At 47.0% G+C, this 16,160-nt stretch overlaps 1 protein-coding gene across 1 annotated transcript; it reads right to left on the reverse strand.

Moving 5' to 3' along the window:
• Positions 1–1,039: 1,039 nt before the first annotated feature.
• LOC127340348 (replication protein A 32 kDa subunit A-like) lies at positions 1,040–2,947 on the reverse strand. The gene is made up of 8 exons (XM_051366112.1): positions 2,873–2,947; positions 2,480–2,659; positions 2,223–2,356; positions 1,946–2,099; positions 1,628–1,792; positions 1,432–1,523; positions 1,219–1,287; positions 1,040–1,115 (listed from the first exon to the last, which is right to left on the reverse strand). The coding sequence occupies exons 1-8, from the start codon at positions 2,945–2,947 to the stop codon at positions 1,040–1,042; spliced, it is 945 nt and encodes a 314-aa protein (XP_051222072.1).
• Positions 2,948–16,160: the final 13,213 nt, after the last annotated feature.

The raw sequence follows: 16,160 nt of genomic DNA on the forward strand, positions 1-16,160 counted from the left end.
TTTGGGTGGTGTTCTTTGTTGTATTATTAGCCAAGTCATTTAGCATTGTGCTTTTGTTTGGGGGTGGCTTAGTGGTTCATCATTTGCACTGCTCTTGGAAATGATTCACGGGGAGTATAATATAAACGATGCTTGGAAAGGTATAGCCAACATTTCCTAATCGGGAGGTTTGTAATGTGTTGATGTCCCACCTACACATTGAGACATCCCGGCTAGCGGATAACTCTTGTGTTTTACATTTTTTTGGTTCTCTGGGCTATTTTTGTGGACGAATGTAGGTGTCACAACCGGTTCCCTTGCCGTAACCCAACACCTTGGACTATATCCTTTCGAGTGGTGCCATTGAGTAGCACCGGGCTCAGAGGTCGTGGTTAGCAGGGTAGTGATCCATTTACATCCTCCCCCCCCCCCTCCCCGAGACCCCCTCTTTGGTAGTAGTGTAGAAGTGAACCCCCCCCCCCTGTCTAACCCGGTAGGGCACGTCGCCTCGGGGTCGCTCCACACCAGCGAACTAAGCCGCAGCATTCGCAAAACTCCCACCTGTACACCGAGTTGCATGTCAGTGTTTGCAAAAATTCCGGTAATCCTTTAGTCATGTCTTAGTGCAAAAGGAGTTTGAGGTGACATGTTTCTTCAGAAGAACTGTGTCCCCCCTTTACTCAAATTTCCTTAGCGAGTTCAACCTTGCGGTGCAGTTCTTTGTCGTACGAGTTTGGTGTATAATTAGCTGCATAAAGTTATGCTTTTGCGTTTAGAAAGATTCAACATATTGGACATGATGTCGTGTGATTAGAAGCTCCCGTTGGAGTCAGGCATAAAAGCGTTAAGCATCGACACATTGCAAACTCTCAAACGTGCTACGTGTCCAGACATTATCCGTTACATACTAGTTTGCGGCTGGGAAAATGTTTTGTTAAAACATAGCTGAGGAAACATATCGAAAAAAGCAGTCAAACCATGATAAAAATTGTTTCGCTATATTCTCCGACACGGCTGCTTGTATGACTCCTCCCGTCTAGTATCGGGAGTGCGGATGTACCTAGGTCGGCGCAAAATGGTCGGTATCAACTGTGGTGTACACCTCCCCATCTATAGCAAGTGCCTCCAGTATCTTCCTGCATCGTGTAAAAACGAGACGTTGTAACATGGAGTTTTTTTGCATAACTTGTTCGTGCTTACAACGTTTGCAGATTTCATGAGATGTGGCTTGTGGTGTACCTTGTTGTGCCATTGTCGATATTCATTTGTTCGCATAGGTCGTCGACGTGAACACCCTCCGGGCCAGCTCTGTGTATATGTTTGTTTTTCACAGAGGAAGATACATTCGTCAGCTCATCCAAAAAATGTAAAACAGTTTTTTAGCAGTTGTGTCGCAAATGATGGTGTCAGATATTAGATGTGTGGAACTTTGTCCCCTGAACTAGATCTTACTTTTCGAACTGTAGACGCAGCATCTTCATAGTAGATTCGTTTTGTGAACAGGTTGGCGATCCGGTTAGCGCTGCTTCAGCAATGTTCAGTACCTGGTACATAAATTGTTAAACAACTGTCACCTAGTATGACCATCTACTTATCCTTTGGTTTTGTGCGCTATGTAAAAAATTGGATGTGCGCCCTTAGCTTTTACCGTCTGGTCTTGCGATAGGATTTCCTTTTTAGGTGAAACGGTAGACGTCCGGTTCGCCAATTCCTCCAGTTTAACCGCAGCAGCAGCAAGTTTATCACCTGCGTTTTGTGTACTACTAACGTCTTTAGCCCACATTTCAGCAACTCGAGCATAGACACCTTTTTTCTGGAAAAATGGAATAAGTAGACAAACAATCAAATGACTAGCTAGACGGTTGTCTACTCGTCTATAAGTGTCGATATGTGTTATTTTGTACGGAAAGTTTGGTGGTTGCATGGTAAATTACTAGGTTCAGCAAATGATACAGGTGCTGCTTACCGGTTTCGTGACGAGATCAATATGCGTAGCGACTGACAGGTGATGATGGGGGATGTCGTTGAAATTTTTCACAGGCCTGCGGTCGTAACACTGAATTTCTGGTGAATCACCTGCTAACTTCACGCTCCCGATGACAGCTGCGTATGATCCCTCTCTGTAAAAAGTGGGCAAGCTTTTTAAACTGTAAGGTAAGATCTAATGTATAGAGCTGGGTGGTCTGATTGTACTTCGGAATAGGTTGTACTGATCCGGCAAGATTGTTGTGTACATTACTTACGAAACTAGCTCGAGTTCGTCTCTCCCGTGTGTGAACCATATTGATGCCTTGACTGCACCGCAACAGTCTTCGATCCAGAATGTGCCCTTGTACTCGTCCGACCTTTTTCCTCTAATCTGTCCTATGACTTTAACCTGATGAGCAAACGAAACATGTACGGTGACTGATTGCGGGGGGGAAGGTCATGAATGAACGGTGAAAACAATACGATCCAGTGGCAAGTATGTGTCCAAAAGCTAGGGATTTCATATACTTACTGAAGAGACGGCTGTGTTGTTTATCACCATGAAACCGTTCGTGCGGCTGTTCCATGCATCCACAATCTGCTTTGTGTTCACTGGCATGAGAGTCTTCCCTAGGTATACTTCAGTTTTCTCTTTAGGCGTAAAAAACCTTGCGACGCTAGTCTGTCGAGACTTGGCCACAGGTGTTTCCTCCTTCATACATAGAGATTGGAAAACAACACAGGGATTAGCTGTCTAACTAACTTACTGCTGCTAACTGTATTGTATCTAGATTTAGAATGAAACGACTGCTTGCCGAAATGCTTTTGTCAGTTTTACCGCTAGTTAGAACAAGATCCTTGCTTGGGTTGCGAACAGCCGATTACAGAAACCATGGTTTAGGAAACGAATGGCGGATCGACTTACCGCGAAGCAGGCCGGTGATGCAACTGGGACGATGGCTAGGGGCTGTCCATCCATCGCTTGATTGGTCTGATCCATGGCTCGTCTGCTCCCCGTCTATGCTCTGTGTGTTGGAACTGTGTGTGGAAAGAAGGTTTTTTGAGCAGATGTTATATTTGCCTCTTCGATTTTAGCTAATGGCCTTGCAGTTTCTTCGCCTACACATGTTATTTTCGGAGTGGTGGGTGCGGAGGTCCTGGAGTTTCATTTTGAGGGTTATTTTGTTAGTGTGCGTTGCGTTGTAACTCTCCTGCTGAGTTGATCGAAATAACATGTGGAACCTGTTGTGCTCCCAGGCTTGGTCAACCAACTAGAGTTTCATTATCTTGTGTGCTTGCAGCAAACATCGGTTACCTATTCGTCGTTGAAACAATACATTCTGTATAGTTAGCAGCTGGTGTGGCGCATATGTGACGTGCACGTAGTTGGAATTTTTTTTGTCTACACGTCTACCTATGATTTCCATGCTTTGCGTGAAAAAAATGCGAATGCTATCATGTTTTGCTGCATGTAAAAAATGAAATGACACGCTGGAGTGTTAAACTGTATAGGTAATGACGAACTTGGGAAGCAATGGTCCAGGCTACTATGAACGAAAGGCTGTGTCTGTGCTTTTTTATGGGAACATCGGTACAAAAACAGTTAACAGATATAGCTGGAACAAAAGAAGTACCTCGCACGAGTCATATTGTATTACACAAAAGCCAACGATAGTTCCGACATGGAAATTTTTGAACAGATACAGACTCAAAACAAAGGCGGCCATGGTTCAGTGAGGGTGAGGACGCTGCCAACCTTGCCATCTGGTCCTCTGTAAACTTCAGTTATCTTGAGCCTGATGGTGTCGTATACGAAGTAACCACCATCGTCGGCCAAGGTGATGAAGACGTGTGATCCGTTCCGTGCGGTAGCCCTTATCTGGAGTGGGTTAGCTCCCGCCTCGCCTAACTCTCCGTCGTTTGTCTTGATTAGACGATGCCAGAATGACATTCCAAACTGGCTTACAAAAGTGTCAAAGAGGCAGGTCGATGATATCTTGATCCAGGTGTGTTCGTCCAAGGTTTCGATAAGAACGTATGTGCTTAAGATACCAGACTTGAGATGAACCAGTAAAAGATCAGCCTTACGGTGCTCGCCTATTGCGTAATCAGTATCTGTCACACCAGCGTTATTAACTTCTACAGGCAGTGCTGTGTGGCTGAAACTCAAATCGCTGAACCTAAAAGTGACTATTACCCCTAGTATGTACTGCATGAACAACCGACCATTGTTGATAATGCTGGTAGGATTGGTGTTGAAAATGACCTTGTGTGGATGCTTGAATTGTGGAGTGGAGTAGCAGCGCCACTGACCTTTCGAATATACACTGAGGTGGACACTTGTTTCAGCAGACGTACCGCAGCTTACCCCAAGCTCTGTGTGTGTTGGCTGGGCAGACGAGTCCTGGACGAAAAAAGCGATCCCTCCTTGAACAGAATCCTTCAGCAGGACGAATTTGCCGTAGGTGTTGGAGGAGAGGAACTCCGGTGACCGCACGATCTTCGGAACTGGGGGCGCCACGGGGGTTAGCTGTTTATCGCCGATGCAAGGCATGTTTGTGTAGTATCCTTCACTCCTTTCGACCACTGCGAGGCCGCATCGGCAGCCGACAACCCTCTCACGCATTAGAGAGGGGCGGCTGATGCGGGCTCTGAGACGAGCCGCCGTGTCGTCTCCAGGCTTGTCGTCCGTGTCGGCAAGCCAGGTGATCCGGCCTACTCCAGATCCGGTTGCCACCAGGAACCCTATGCTAGCTGGATCTTGGATCTTGGAATAGGCTATTGCAAAATCCGGCTCTTGTATCTCCTCCATGAAACATCTGTGGGCGCGGATGGATCTGGTGGTGGAGGCTGTGGATTTGATCCGTAGCAGGATCTCTCTGCGTATGTTTTGGTCGCCGAATACATGGTGCTGCTTCGGATCCATGGGGTGGCGTTGGGTGTTTGGGCTTGACTATGGCTGGTGGCGTGTGTTGTTCTTGGTTTGTGGATCTAGTTTGGTAGAGCAGTGGATGGGCATGTTAATATGAGATACCAGACTGTTTCAGCACTAGCCACATGCGGCCCCGCGTAAAATCTTCCTTTTCCATCGGATTGGAAGAAAAAATGCTTCTGGTAGGACTGCAGCAGGACAACGGGATATTGATCGGGGTGTTAAGTGCGTCCCAAACTCGTGACAAAATTTGTATCTTTGAAATTTTTTTTGCGGGGCTTGTAAAATGTGCACTATGGTTTTGCAGAGGTTCGAGCCATAAGTTTTCTTAGCTAACATGCGTCGATGTCGATGCGACACGGCCCACGGGATGTATTAAAGGCTGCGTGCCATTCACGTGCCAGATAAATCCATGGCCGTCGTATGGTCAACCGAAGCGCTTCCAATCTAATTGTCTGACTCATGTAGGCTAAGTAGGTGGTCAACGACGTGCCATGGTGGCGGGCGAGGTTGGCTAGCTCGATGCCAGGGTCGGTGTCGCATGCGGCCTGCTCGTCTTCGCAAAGGTCCCGCAACTTGTGATTCCTCCCTCCGCATCGAAAACGCCAAAGCTGCTATCAAAACATCTCAAGTACAGAAAAAACCACGTACGGTGGGTGGCAATCGAGATGTCGCACTAGTAGCTGCCGTGTGGGCATCTGCCACATATGCCGGATAAGTGGCACCGCCATGTTATGTATGTGAACAAGGGTAGAGTTAAGTACGCCCTCTACCTAGCTGTTGAGCAAGGTTGCCAGCACACCTTCCTATCCATTGTGCGGCGAGAAATTTTTTCAGATGATGTACCAACCATAGCCTGCCGAAAGGACCATGTCACATGGCCGAAAGCGTAGCAGTTAAAACTTGTAAGTGAAGTTTTTTAGCAGCGGGTTTCTCGGCTTAAAATCCATTGTCATCAAGGTTGAAAGGTTATGCAACATTCTGGTAGTAGCGGTCCACGGTTTGTACCGATGTCGGGGACCGAAGCGGTGCTACAGTTAATCTGTAGATGCTGGTGTTTTGTAGCTGCATATGGTGAAGTTACTTATTCAAACCACCAAATAAACGTGCCATCATAGCCTTATTAACCTCTATAATAACCCAACGAATCATGCTAGTTTGCAATTCTTCATAAAAAAGTCTCCAACTGACTTTTTGCCTTGTTGTAAGCAAGAAAACTTTCTCAGCACATCAAATTGCTAATGTGGACTAACAAAACTAGTACGCATAGGATGCTTTGAACTTACACAATTAGTAGGAATATTAGCACGGTGTACTGTAAAAATGCTCAGACCACCAAAAAGCTGCAAAGATCTGTTAACTACCAATTAGCAGCACTGACGGGCCAACTGGTCAGGAAGCGTAAACATGCTAAGCGTTGATCTACTTCCAATTCGCAACTAAGGTCTGCATCGGGATTGTGTGTACCCTAAAAAGGAGAGATATTTAGTTTCCCGGTGTATTAGTAGCAATAAGCAGTTTAGGAACATGATCATCAGCACGTACCGGTGGTCGAGGTGGGCGACCGTTTCGGTTCAATTAGCGTGGCCGTCCAGTTGCAGGTTGTCCGACAATGTGGCCGTCCAGCATGTTCTCATCTACCAAAATGTGCAATACGGTTCTGCAGAAAGTTTCAGCCATAAGTTATGGTAGCTATCATGCGTCGTTTGACCGTCTTAATTAGGCGTTATGCTCATTGACGCAGCGTCGCCTGTAAGTCTATTTGGGACTCCGTCAGTGCCATGCCTAGCTTGATAGACGTTGAACCCTAAACTTCGGCGAGCGCATTGATGTCGATGCCACTCGTCCCACGGCCTACATAAAAGGCCGCGCGCTATTCACGTGCCAGAGAAAAATCATGGCGCCTTTATGGTCCACCGAAGCGCTTCCCATCTAAATGTCGAACTCATGTAGGCTGAGTAGGTGGTCAACGACGTGCACTTGTGGCGGGCGAGGTTGACTAGCAAGATGCCGGCGTCGGTGTCGCATGCGCCCTACTCGTCTTCGCAGAGGCCCCTCAACTTGTGATTCCTCCCTCCGCATCGAAAACGACAAAGCTGCTATGAAAAAATCTCCAGTACAGAAAACAGCACGTAAGTCGGTGGCATACGAGATGTCGCACTATTAGCTGCCGGTGGGCAGCTAGCAGCTATGACGGGTAAGTGGCACCGCCATGTTACGTATGTTACCACTAGTATAGTCAAGTACGCCCTGTACCTCGCTGTTGAGCTGGGTTGCCAGCACACCTTCCTATCCATGGTGCGACGAGAAAGGTTTTTCAGATGGTCTACCGCCCATAGGCTGCTGAAAGGACTTATAAGTGTTGTTTTTTAGCAGCAGGTTTCTCGGCTAACAATGCATTTGTCAACAATGTTGATAGGTTGTGGAGCAATCTGTGTCTAGCGGTCCACGTGTTGTACCTTTGTCTACACCTGAGCGGTGATACAGTTAATGTAGAGATGCCGACGTTTTGTAGCGGCATATGGCGAAGTTACTTATTCAAACCACCAGATAAACGTGCCAGCATAGCCTTATTAACCTCTACAAGAACGCAACGAATCATGTTAGTTTGCAATTCTTCATACACAGTCTCCTACAGAATTTTTGCCTTGTTCTAATCAAGATAAATTCCTCAGCACATCACGTTTATAGTGTGGGAGAACAAGACGAGTGCGCATAGCAAAGCTTTAAACTAACCCATGAAGTGGGAATATTAGCATGATGCACTGTAATATGCTCGGACCACCAGTGAGCTGGAAGATCTGTTCACTACCAATTAGCAGCACTGCCGGATAAAAATGATCAGGAAGCGTACACATGCTAACGCGTTGATCTGCTTCCAGTTCCAAACTAAGGTCTGCATCGGGATTGTGTGCACCCTATAAAGGAGGAATATTTGGTTTCGGTTTAGCAACATGATCAGCACCACGTACCGGTGGTCGAGGTGGACAACCGTTGCGGTTCAATTGGCTTGGCCTTCCAGGTGCGGGTTGTTCGACTAGGTGGCCGTCTAGCATGTTCTCATCTACCCGCTGGTCCGCGTCCTCTGCAAAAGTCAACGTAACCTACATAGTATTGTGCGTCGTGTGTGGCCGCGGCAGCAGTAGCGGTACGCACGGGCACCTCCACGCGAGGAACGCGGCGTGCGCGTAGTTACACGCTGTCGCGGGGTGGCGGCCACAGATTTTAGAGCTCCCTTGACTTGGCGTCAAGGTTGTCGCTGAAAAAGCTGTTACTAGGCCATCATGCTTGTCGGGCGCGTCGGTAAGTTTGACGTACTGGTGTAAAAAGTTCCTGTTATTAGTGCATTTCGAAGCAAAAGGCGCGATATGTTACTTAGAAACGCGGCGTCGGTACTATTCGTTTAGTTTGTTGGCCGACAATATGTTGCTGGGCTAAGTGACAAAAGAGGGTTACTTTGTCAAAATAAGCGTGCGCCGTGTTGATTATTTGAGTTATTTGGAAATAAGCTGCAGCCGTCCCTTTGTTGGCCTGCTAGGCAACTGGTCCCATGCAGTTAGCATTGTATTCTCCAACTCTAACCATAATTGTTTTAGTTCTTTTAAAATGGAATGCATTATGTCTGACCTGGAAATAACAGACATTTAATTTTGGGGGTTTTTATTTTTCTGGGCCGGCAAGGTGAGCATGGTTTAAAATCCTTACATAGGTCGACGTTCGTATTTATATCTTGGCGTGGGGTATAATGTAAGGGAAAAAAAAGTGGATAGCTATTACGTAGCAGCGAACACTTGTAATTAACGCTGATGCGCGATTGTCGAAACACACTCATATTTAATGGTCACAGTCGGGTACATTACACAGATGCGGGTGGGATCATGACAACCTAAACTGGTAATAGACTGGGAGAGGCTTGGAAAGGCATAGGAAGGGTGCTAGGAAACTAAGACAACTAGAACAGCAACTGGATGATTTGGTCTGCGACCAATGGCACGGAACGGTAGCACTCTCCAAACTACATCTACCTAATCTGATATGTTGATGACGTCGTCGTCGTCCTCGCATTTGCCCTGACGTGCCGATGGCGTTCCCTGCTCCTTGGCTGAGTCCTCTCCGTCAGATATGTCAATGATATCATCAGCCTTCTTCGGCAGTGCCCCTGGCTCAGCCTTGACTTGTGCGACACCGTGTTCCCCGTTGAAGACTGATGCAATGTCTTTTCCAGGAGAAACTGAAATCAGATAAAACATGTCAAAAAACTCGCGTTCACGCTAGTGCATTACCGGTGTCGTCGGAGTTCGCAAAGTTTTACCTGTGTCCTTCTGGGGTGGAGTTTCTTCAACGCCAGACACCGCTTTGAGCCAGTCATCTACGGTCTCGTTCTGCTTCTTGTTTGCCTCAAATGCTGCAGCCTTAGCTTGACGTTCCTCGTCGCGGATTGAGTCCTCTAGGACTAGCTTGTAGTCCTCGTCCTCATCCTCTCCATCAGCGTTGGTGTCGCCCTGTTCCCCCGCCGCCGTCAGCGGCATAGGAGACTCCGGCACCTCTTCGTCGTCAGACGAGAACTCCGAAGGGACTCCGTCAGTAGAGTCTCCTGGGACGACGGGCTCCGTTTCGTCGATGGGAATCTGGGTGGCTGGAGGAGCAATGGGGCTGATGGGCGGTGTCATGTCATTGCCAGGGGTTGGCGGGGAGGCTGGGCTGTTGGGTGTGTGAATGGCCAAGGTGGAGACGGGAGATCCCGGCGTAGCAGTGCGGCGGTGCCGTGCGATGCTTCGAGTTCTAGCTAAACGGCCGGCGGGCCTGCGTATCTGCTTGGAAGCGACCTGGACGGCTAAGAGCATGGCAAGGCGATTGTTCCTCACGGCTTTGGATGTGTTCTGCCTTGGATAGTTTGTGCTCGTTTATATAGATGTTCTGCTGGTTCATATGGACGACGAATCGCCAGCGTCGTCGTGCGTTGATTTGGTTGCCGTGCCGTTGGTCTGGATGTTTATTGGGACGCAGTGTAGTCCGATGTCACTTACTGTGAGCCATCCTAAACGTCCACCGCCTGCGCTCGCATTGCAAAAACCGTACCGACGATACAAGGAGTCACACGCGTAATTTTTGTATGGGTACTGTCTGTTGTCTTTCGGTACAGCAAGCCCATCCTGTTTATTCACTACATTGCATGGACCGCTGGTTGTTCACACAAGACGATGGAGGGCAGTGCATGTTTGTATGGGTTGTTGTGCATTTTCCCTAGGCATGAACTCAACGTTGAGATATGATAGGTTTCAACAAACGGCCAACGTGGGCAGCAGTTTCACAATCGGTGCCCCAGATGAACTCCTAGCTGGTCGCAGTTTGTTTGTCGATGGTTTTTTGGGCGTGCTGGTGTTGCGCAGGGGCAGGTTGCCTCTATGGCTTCAACCGACTGGATAGCAAAAAATTGTGCGCGCGCAGGGCATAGTTAGATAGTTTGTCTTTGTTGGTGCTGCGCAACGTATGTTTGTCTCTAGGGGGGGTGCCAACTGGAACGAAATATGCGCATGAAGGTGGTTGCCCTTCTTCCTAAAAAATGCGATGCGCTGAGCACATTTCCTGCAATAGTTTACTTTCCAAGAAAATACCAGCTTTCATAGTAAGTTTGTTATACCTGTATTAGTGATGTAGAACCAAAAAACGGCACTAAAGGGGTCCTATAGTGGTGAGGCCAGGGTCGTCCAGGTGGAATAGATTATGCAGCGGTTGATCATAACCATATCTGCCGCGTTAGATACAGTGTTGGTGAAACAACTGGACAAAAAAGTGTGTTTGGGTGCAGAAGTGACCTTCAAGATAACTATGTGAAGCCCACCTCAATCGTGACACCACGCAAAAAGACTTGCAGAGACAACTACTACCTGTGGAACCTACATTCAATCCAAAAAAAAACTCCTCAAATGCTCGAATCAAATATGCGACGTGACACCTGTAAAACTTTTTAAAAAGGGAGTTTGGCGGTAACAAAATAATGATTTGTTTCGGATGATCCACGTCATGGTTACAAGTGAGAGTTATAGGGGAGCCCCGAGGCACACTTGTTCTTGCTTGCACTGGATGGGAGGATGGTTGGTGTTGGAAAACCTTGCGATCATTCATCCACGTCCTGCACGAACTGGGGCGGCAGTGCCCCTGTGTTGTTCTTCAGGTGTAGGAGGTCGAAGAGCAGATCAGCCGCCCCTGGTATGTCGGCCGTTGGCTGTAAGTGGGTGTACACAGTGAGTCGTGGAACGCGAATGCAACATACATAATACATGACTGGCGTAAAAGAATGGACATGTCTAGTGCCGTGCAAAAGATACATCCTAGGCAATTCTTTGCAGTGATGTGGTGATGCATATAAAACAAAAATTGCAGTGCATCGCGTGCTCACCGATGTGAGACGGCCACCTTGCTTTACACCGTCGAAGGTCCGGCAGAACTGAAGTGCTTCTGGTGCAAAGTCATAGGTGCTGGGATATTTTGTTCTGCATAGATAAATGACTTTGAATGGTAGAAGTTGAGACATATGGTGACTGCGTGATTTAACAATCGGATGGGCAAAGTGCTAACCTCTCGGTAATGTTATTTTTACTCGCTGAAGATGACATATAAACCGTTGCCCACTGTTCCCAATCTATGTTCCACCCGTCAAAGAATGCCGCAATGCAAGTGCGTATAGCAGAGTTTAGTATCTTTGCCACCTGGTTGTGGGAATCCCATTGTTCGGCCTTGTTACCTGCATCGTGAATGGTTATTTGCCTTCTCTTCATGTCCCACGCAAAGGCTACCCACCTATTTTCGACTGTGAACATGGTCATTATCTGCATACGGCAACAAAGCCAAAAATCAGAAGGGGGTAACGTCGCATAACCTATGCACCAGATAGATGTTATCTCACCAGCATGCACTTTGAGACATCGTATTGTATCTGTTTGCCAATCCATTGGTTCTGGATACTCCGGGAGGAAATGTAATCTTCACCAGCTAGTGCCCGCATCTGAGGAAGTACAATGACAAAAGGAAACATACATTGGAGATGGGGATGCAGCGGGAAAAACTAGAACTGCGGACAACGGTTGATTGGATATGCCATTACCGCGAAATCGGTTTCTAGGTAATGTCTCCATGAAATTTTTGCTCCGTTTGCACCTGATTGTTGGAACCTGCGTAGCAAGGCGTCGCAAGTGTCTGGTTCATATGTCCCGTTGGATTTGAACTGGGCGATGATCTGCTCCATTGATATCTCAATGAACTTCGGATGTCCGTGGCGCACCCAGTACCTGTGTTTGTTTATGCGTTTAGTCGGACAGCTGACCACAAATTTAGATGAATGTTAAGGTCAAATGAAACTGCATTTTTTAAGTCATATGGTTTTTTTACCTGTTATTGTCACCCGGTAATTTCATGGCCCACTTGTGGAACTCGGATGCTGACTTTGCTTTCGCTTCATTGTAAGGGCGCGATGTGTCCCTGGGGGGGCATAGTATGCGTCCTTCGCGGACAAACTTCCGAGTGACAGGTGACTGTGTGTACTCCATTTCGGCTGCAATGTCATTGAGGTTTATTGTCGATGTTGTCCTTCTGTTGAAAAGGTACTCACCGCTTTTCTTTTTGGTGGCTGACACCGGTGATGTTGTACTGGATAGTCGTATCGTTTTTCTCGGTGGGCTAGGGCCAACTGGTGAAACAGCAGAGGTACCCCCATGCAGCAATTCTGGCTTGTTTGTATGTTTTGTAACCTCCATCCCGTCGAACTCTGGCCCGAAAGAGAACGCCGGTGCTTCGCATCCAGCATATCTTCTTAGTTTTGTTCCGGCAGGGGACCCTGGTTTGTATCTTGTTAGTGACGTTGGCTTAGAATGAATGTGTGACGGGTCAGCTAAAAAAGATTACAGCTCTTGCAATTTAAAAACAACCATGCTGTCTACAAGGAATGCAGAAATTCATGCTTACGTGTTGGGCGGGACATTGTGGGCGATGGAGTAAAGGGCTGACCAGGTGAGATTTGTAATTCAACTTGTTGATCATCACGCTCGGGAGCAGTATTGACACTATATGGGGCTTTCCCCTTGACGCCAATCACACTAAAATGTTCGACCAACTTATCAGCTTCGTCTTCTAACGCTTTTCTTGCTACAGCGAGTATCTTGAGGCATCTGGCTTTGTGTGCTTTCACGGCCAGCAGCGCTTCCATATTGACCTGGTGAACAACGCAAATCGGCGATATTTATTAGATGTAGCTCATGCCGGAAATTATGATTGTGACCCCCATGGTCCTGTGTAGTATATCGAACATGACACAAAAAAAAATGCACGCTACCTGATAAGCCAAAAAAAAATTGTACTTACGTCCATCGTGGCGGGTGCTCCCTCTATGGCACGGCTATTTTGTGGTGCTTCAGCCCTCTGCCGTTTTTGCTTAATTGTCGGCGATGTCCGTGTTATGGTCTTCGACTTGTTTGTTGTTGTACCAGTGAAATCTGGTGTCTTGTATTTTACAGGTGATGCTTTGGTTGTGCCGGGTGACCTTTTCCCTGCAGTATGCCGGACAACTCTTTTGTACACTACTTGCTCGTCTGATCTAATCTAAAAAAAATGAACAAGGAAACCCGCATTAGCATAATATGTGCGTAAACAGCTGTTCACTTTCTTATCCATCTTTGCTGAAAAGATGAATACGCCGGCAAAACGTATCTAACTCTAATTACCTTCCCGGCACCAAAAATTCTGCATGGAGTTTGCCCACGGAGACCAATAGTTTCTGCCATTATCTGTTTGGACAAGGTTTGCGCGTCAAATAGTTTGATTCGTGGCGTGCTGCTTTTGGCCAGTGACAGTGCACCATAATCCATGTTGTCCAAGTAAAAAACCTACCAGAAAATACAATGAGGAAAGAAAAAATGTGAGCGGGGTGTGGGTACAGATGCTAATTTGTGAGCTCAGTAGTTGGCGATGGTCATCTGAGTGAAACAAAGTACGTAATACCTGCATGAATAATACGGTCCCGGCTGGTGGAGAGTAGCATGTGTTCGACCTCGTCGCCATCCTCGCGTTAACACAGGCTGAAATCACTGAGTCAAGAATATATGATGCCCAGTTGAATGTGTGGATTTGTGCAGGGCATTTTAGAGCTGGCCAGAAGTTGACAGACTCTTTCTCTCCAGGGTTCCTTCCATCGCACAACATCCACACCACGAACACTGCGAAAGAGACCTTAAACTTAGCTTCTTCTTCGTCGTCCAGCTCACGTCCAGCGAGCTCAGACAAAGTCTTGAAAGCTGCATCGCTGGGCTTTGCCTTGCAATCTTCCATGCCAATAAGGGCCATAACCTCTTGGCGCATCGTCGCAGACTTGTCCAATGAGGAGTCGTACACCTCTTTCCCAGAGAATGGGATGCCGAACACCATAGCCGCGTCCTCCTGGAAGATCATAATCTTCTTACCATCTACAGGCCCGATTGTCCTGGACATGGTATCGACTCTTGGCATCAGCCATACCGTGAACTGCTTGTCAAACTCTATAGGATGGATTGGTGTTGCAAATGTACTGAAGCCAGTAGACTTTGCAAGCAAAATCTGCTTCTCTGTGAACAAACTGACGATGTTGTTTAGACGAACAAGCAGCTCTGAGCTGCCGTACTTGGGCTGATTGTTTGCCATTCGAGACATCACCGTCCTCGTCGCTTGAACCGGCTGGTTGCGCCCTTTCCCACCGGTCCAAGTTCCTGACCCGCTACTCATCCTGATTGCAGACGAAACGGGAAAAAAGGGATGAGATAATGGCCTGACTAGATCTGTTGCAAACCTGCTATGTATAACTTAACTCATTGAATTAGGCAGCATATACATCGCATGCGTACCTTCGGACCAGCAGATGCCTGTAGCAAAAATAGAGAGTCGTTTTCCGATTCAACCAGGTCTGCGTCCCATACTCTGCGTTTTGGTGTTCCTGCTTACTGGATATCAGCAATTGGCTAGGATGTAGGTGTAGTGAGGAGATAGAGCAAGAAATGATATGCAAGCCTTCGTCGAGCTGGAGAGGATACGGCTATAGAACTACAACTAATGTGTGCTCCGTTTGGCGAGTCGTAAGAGCACAAAAATTTGATTTGCTAACGCGCGATCGAGCCAGGACGAAAACTTCCAGGTAATGTGTAACGGCTTTGTTCCAAAAAAAAATCCCTGCTACAACACACACATGCATCGTGGCCTTGCTACATGATTATTCCGACTGTGCCGTGGCGCTCCATGTCTTAGCAAACCATGTTCTGCCGTGGTCCTTGCGTTCAAGGCGAGGGCAGGAAGGTCGACCGATTCAGTTTTCAAAGAAAGGAAGCGGTGAGGCCTGGTACAATTTGTTGTGTAGCTGCTTCTATCATCAAAAAAAATGATGTCTGTTTAAAAATGTACATATCATACAAGCGGTGAAGCCAGGTTAAAATTGTATGTGTAGCTGCTTGTACGTAACATCCAAGCTAAAATAACAGGTGGGTCAGACAATGATCCATGCGACTCGGACTACGTTCTAGACCAGGTTTTACTGCCTACCCAACTTAGCATGTGGAGGCCCTTGCTTGTTCGTCCGTGCCTCCACAATTTCTATTTTATCGTATGTGGTGAGGTGCTTGGTTTAATCTACGTCCTGCGGTGGCGTGTGTGTCCTTCTGTTTCGGTTATAAGCATGCATGCAATGCGTATATGTTACATGGGGCATGCTCTCGCTGTGACGGAAGGATCTGCCGGCGTTGGGATCCTTCAGCCCACCTGCCTGCTCCCTATATCAATAATGGTGTAGATCAACGGTTTGGGAGGTATGCATAGCTAGCCACCAAGTCATCTGGCTATTTCCCATATACATATATATATATATATATATATATATATATATTGCACGAGAATAACCAACTGTATCTAATATTGCATTGTGTGTCTATATAAACATGCACAACAATATATCGAGATAAACTCATATATTTTCCCCATGCTCACGGCAATCATGTGTTCAACGTTGTCGTCCTGCCAAGCACATAGGAAACAATGTTTTCTATAGCAATTTCCAAATGTTCAAAGTACTATCTATTTTTTTCTTTCGACTATATTACTAAATTGTTTTTCTGTGATGTATTGATTGTAGTTCCTGAAGAGTGGTGTAGATATTTATGGAGCTGCGCTCCCTTGGCGTGCAGACTTGACTGCTCCGTAAGAGGCTATAAAGTACCTTTTCGTGCGTATAGTAAAGGGTTTGGTCATGGTCATCATCTGTGTTGCTGTA

This window comes from Lolium perenne, chromosome 1, assembly GCF_019359855.2.
Source record: "Lolium perenne isolate Kyuss_39 chromosome 1, Kyuss_2.0, whole genome shotgun sequence".
NCBI lineage: Eukaryota > Viridiplantae > Streptophyta > Magnoliopsida > Poales > Poaceae > Lolium > Lolium perenne.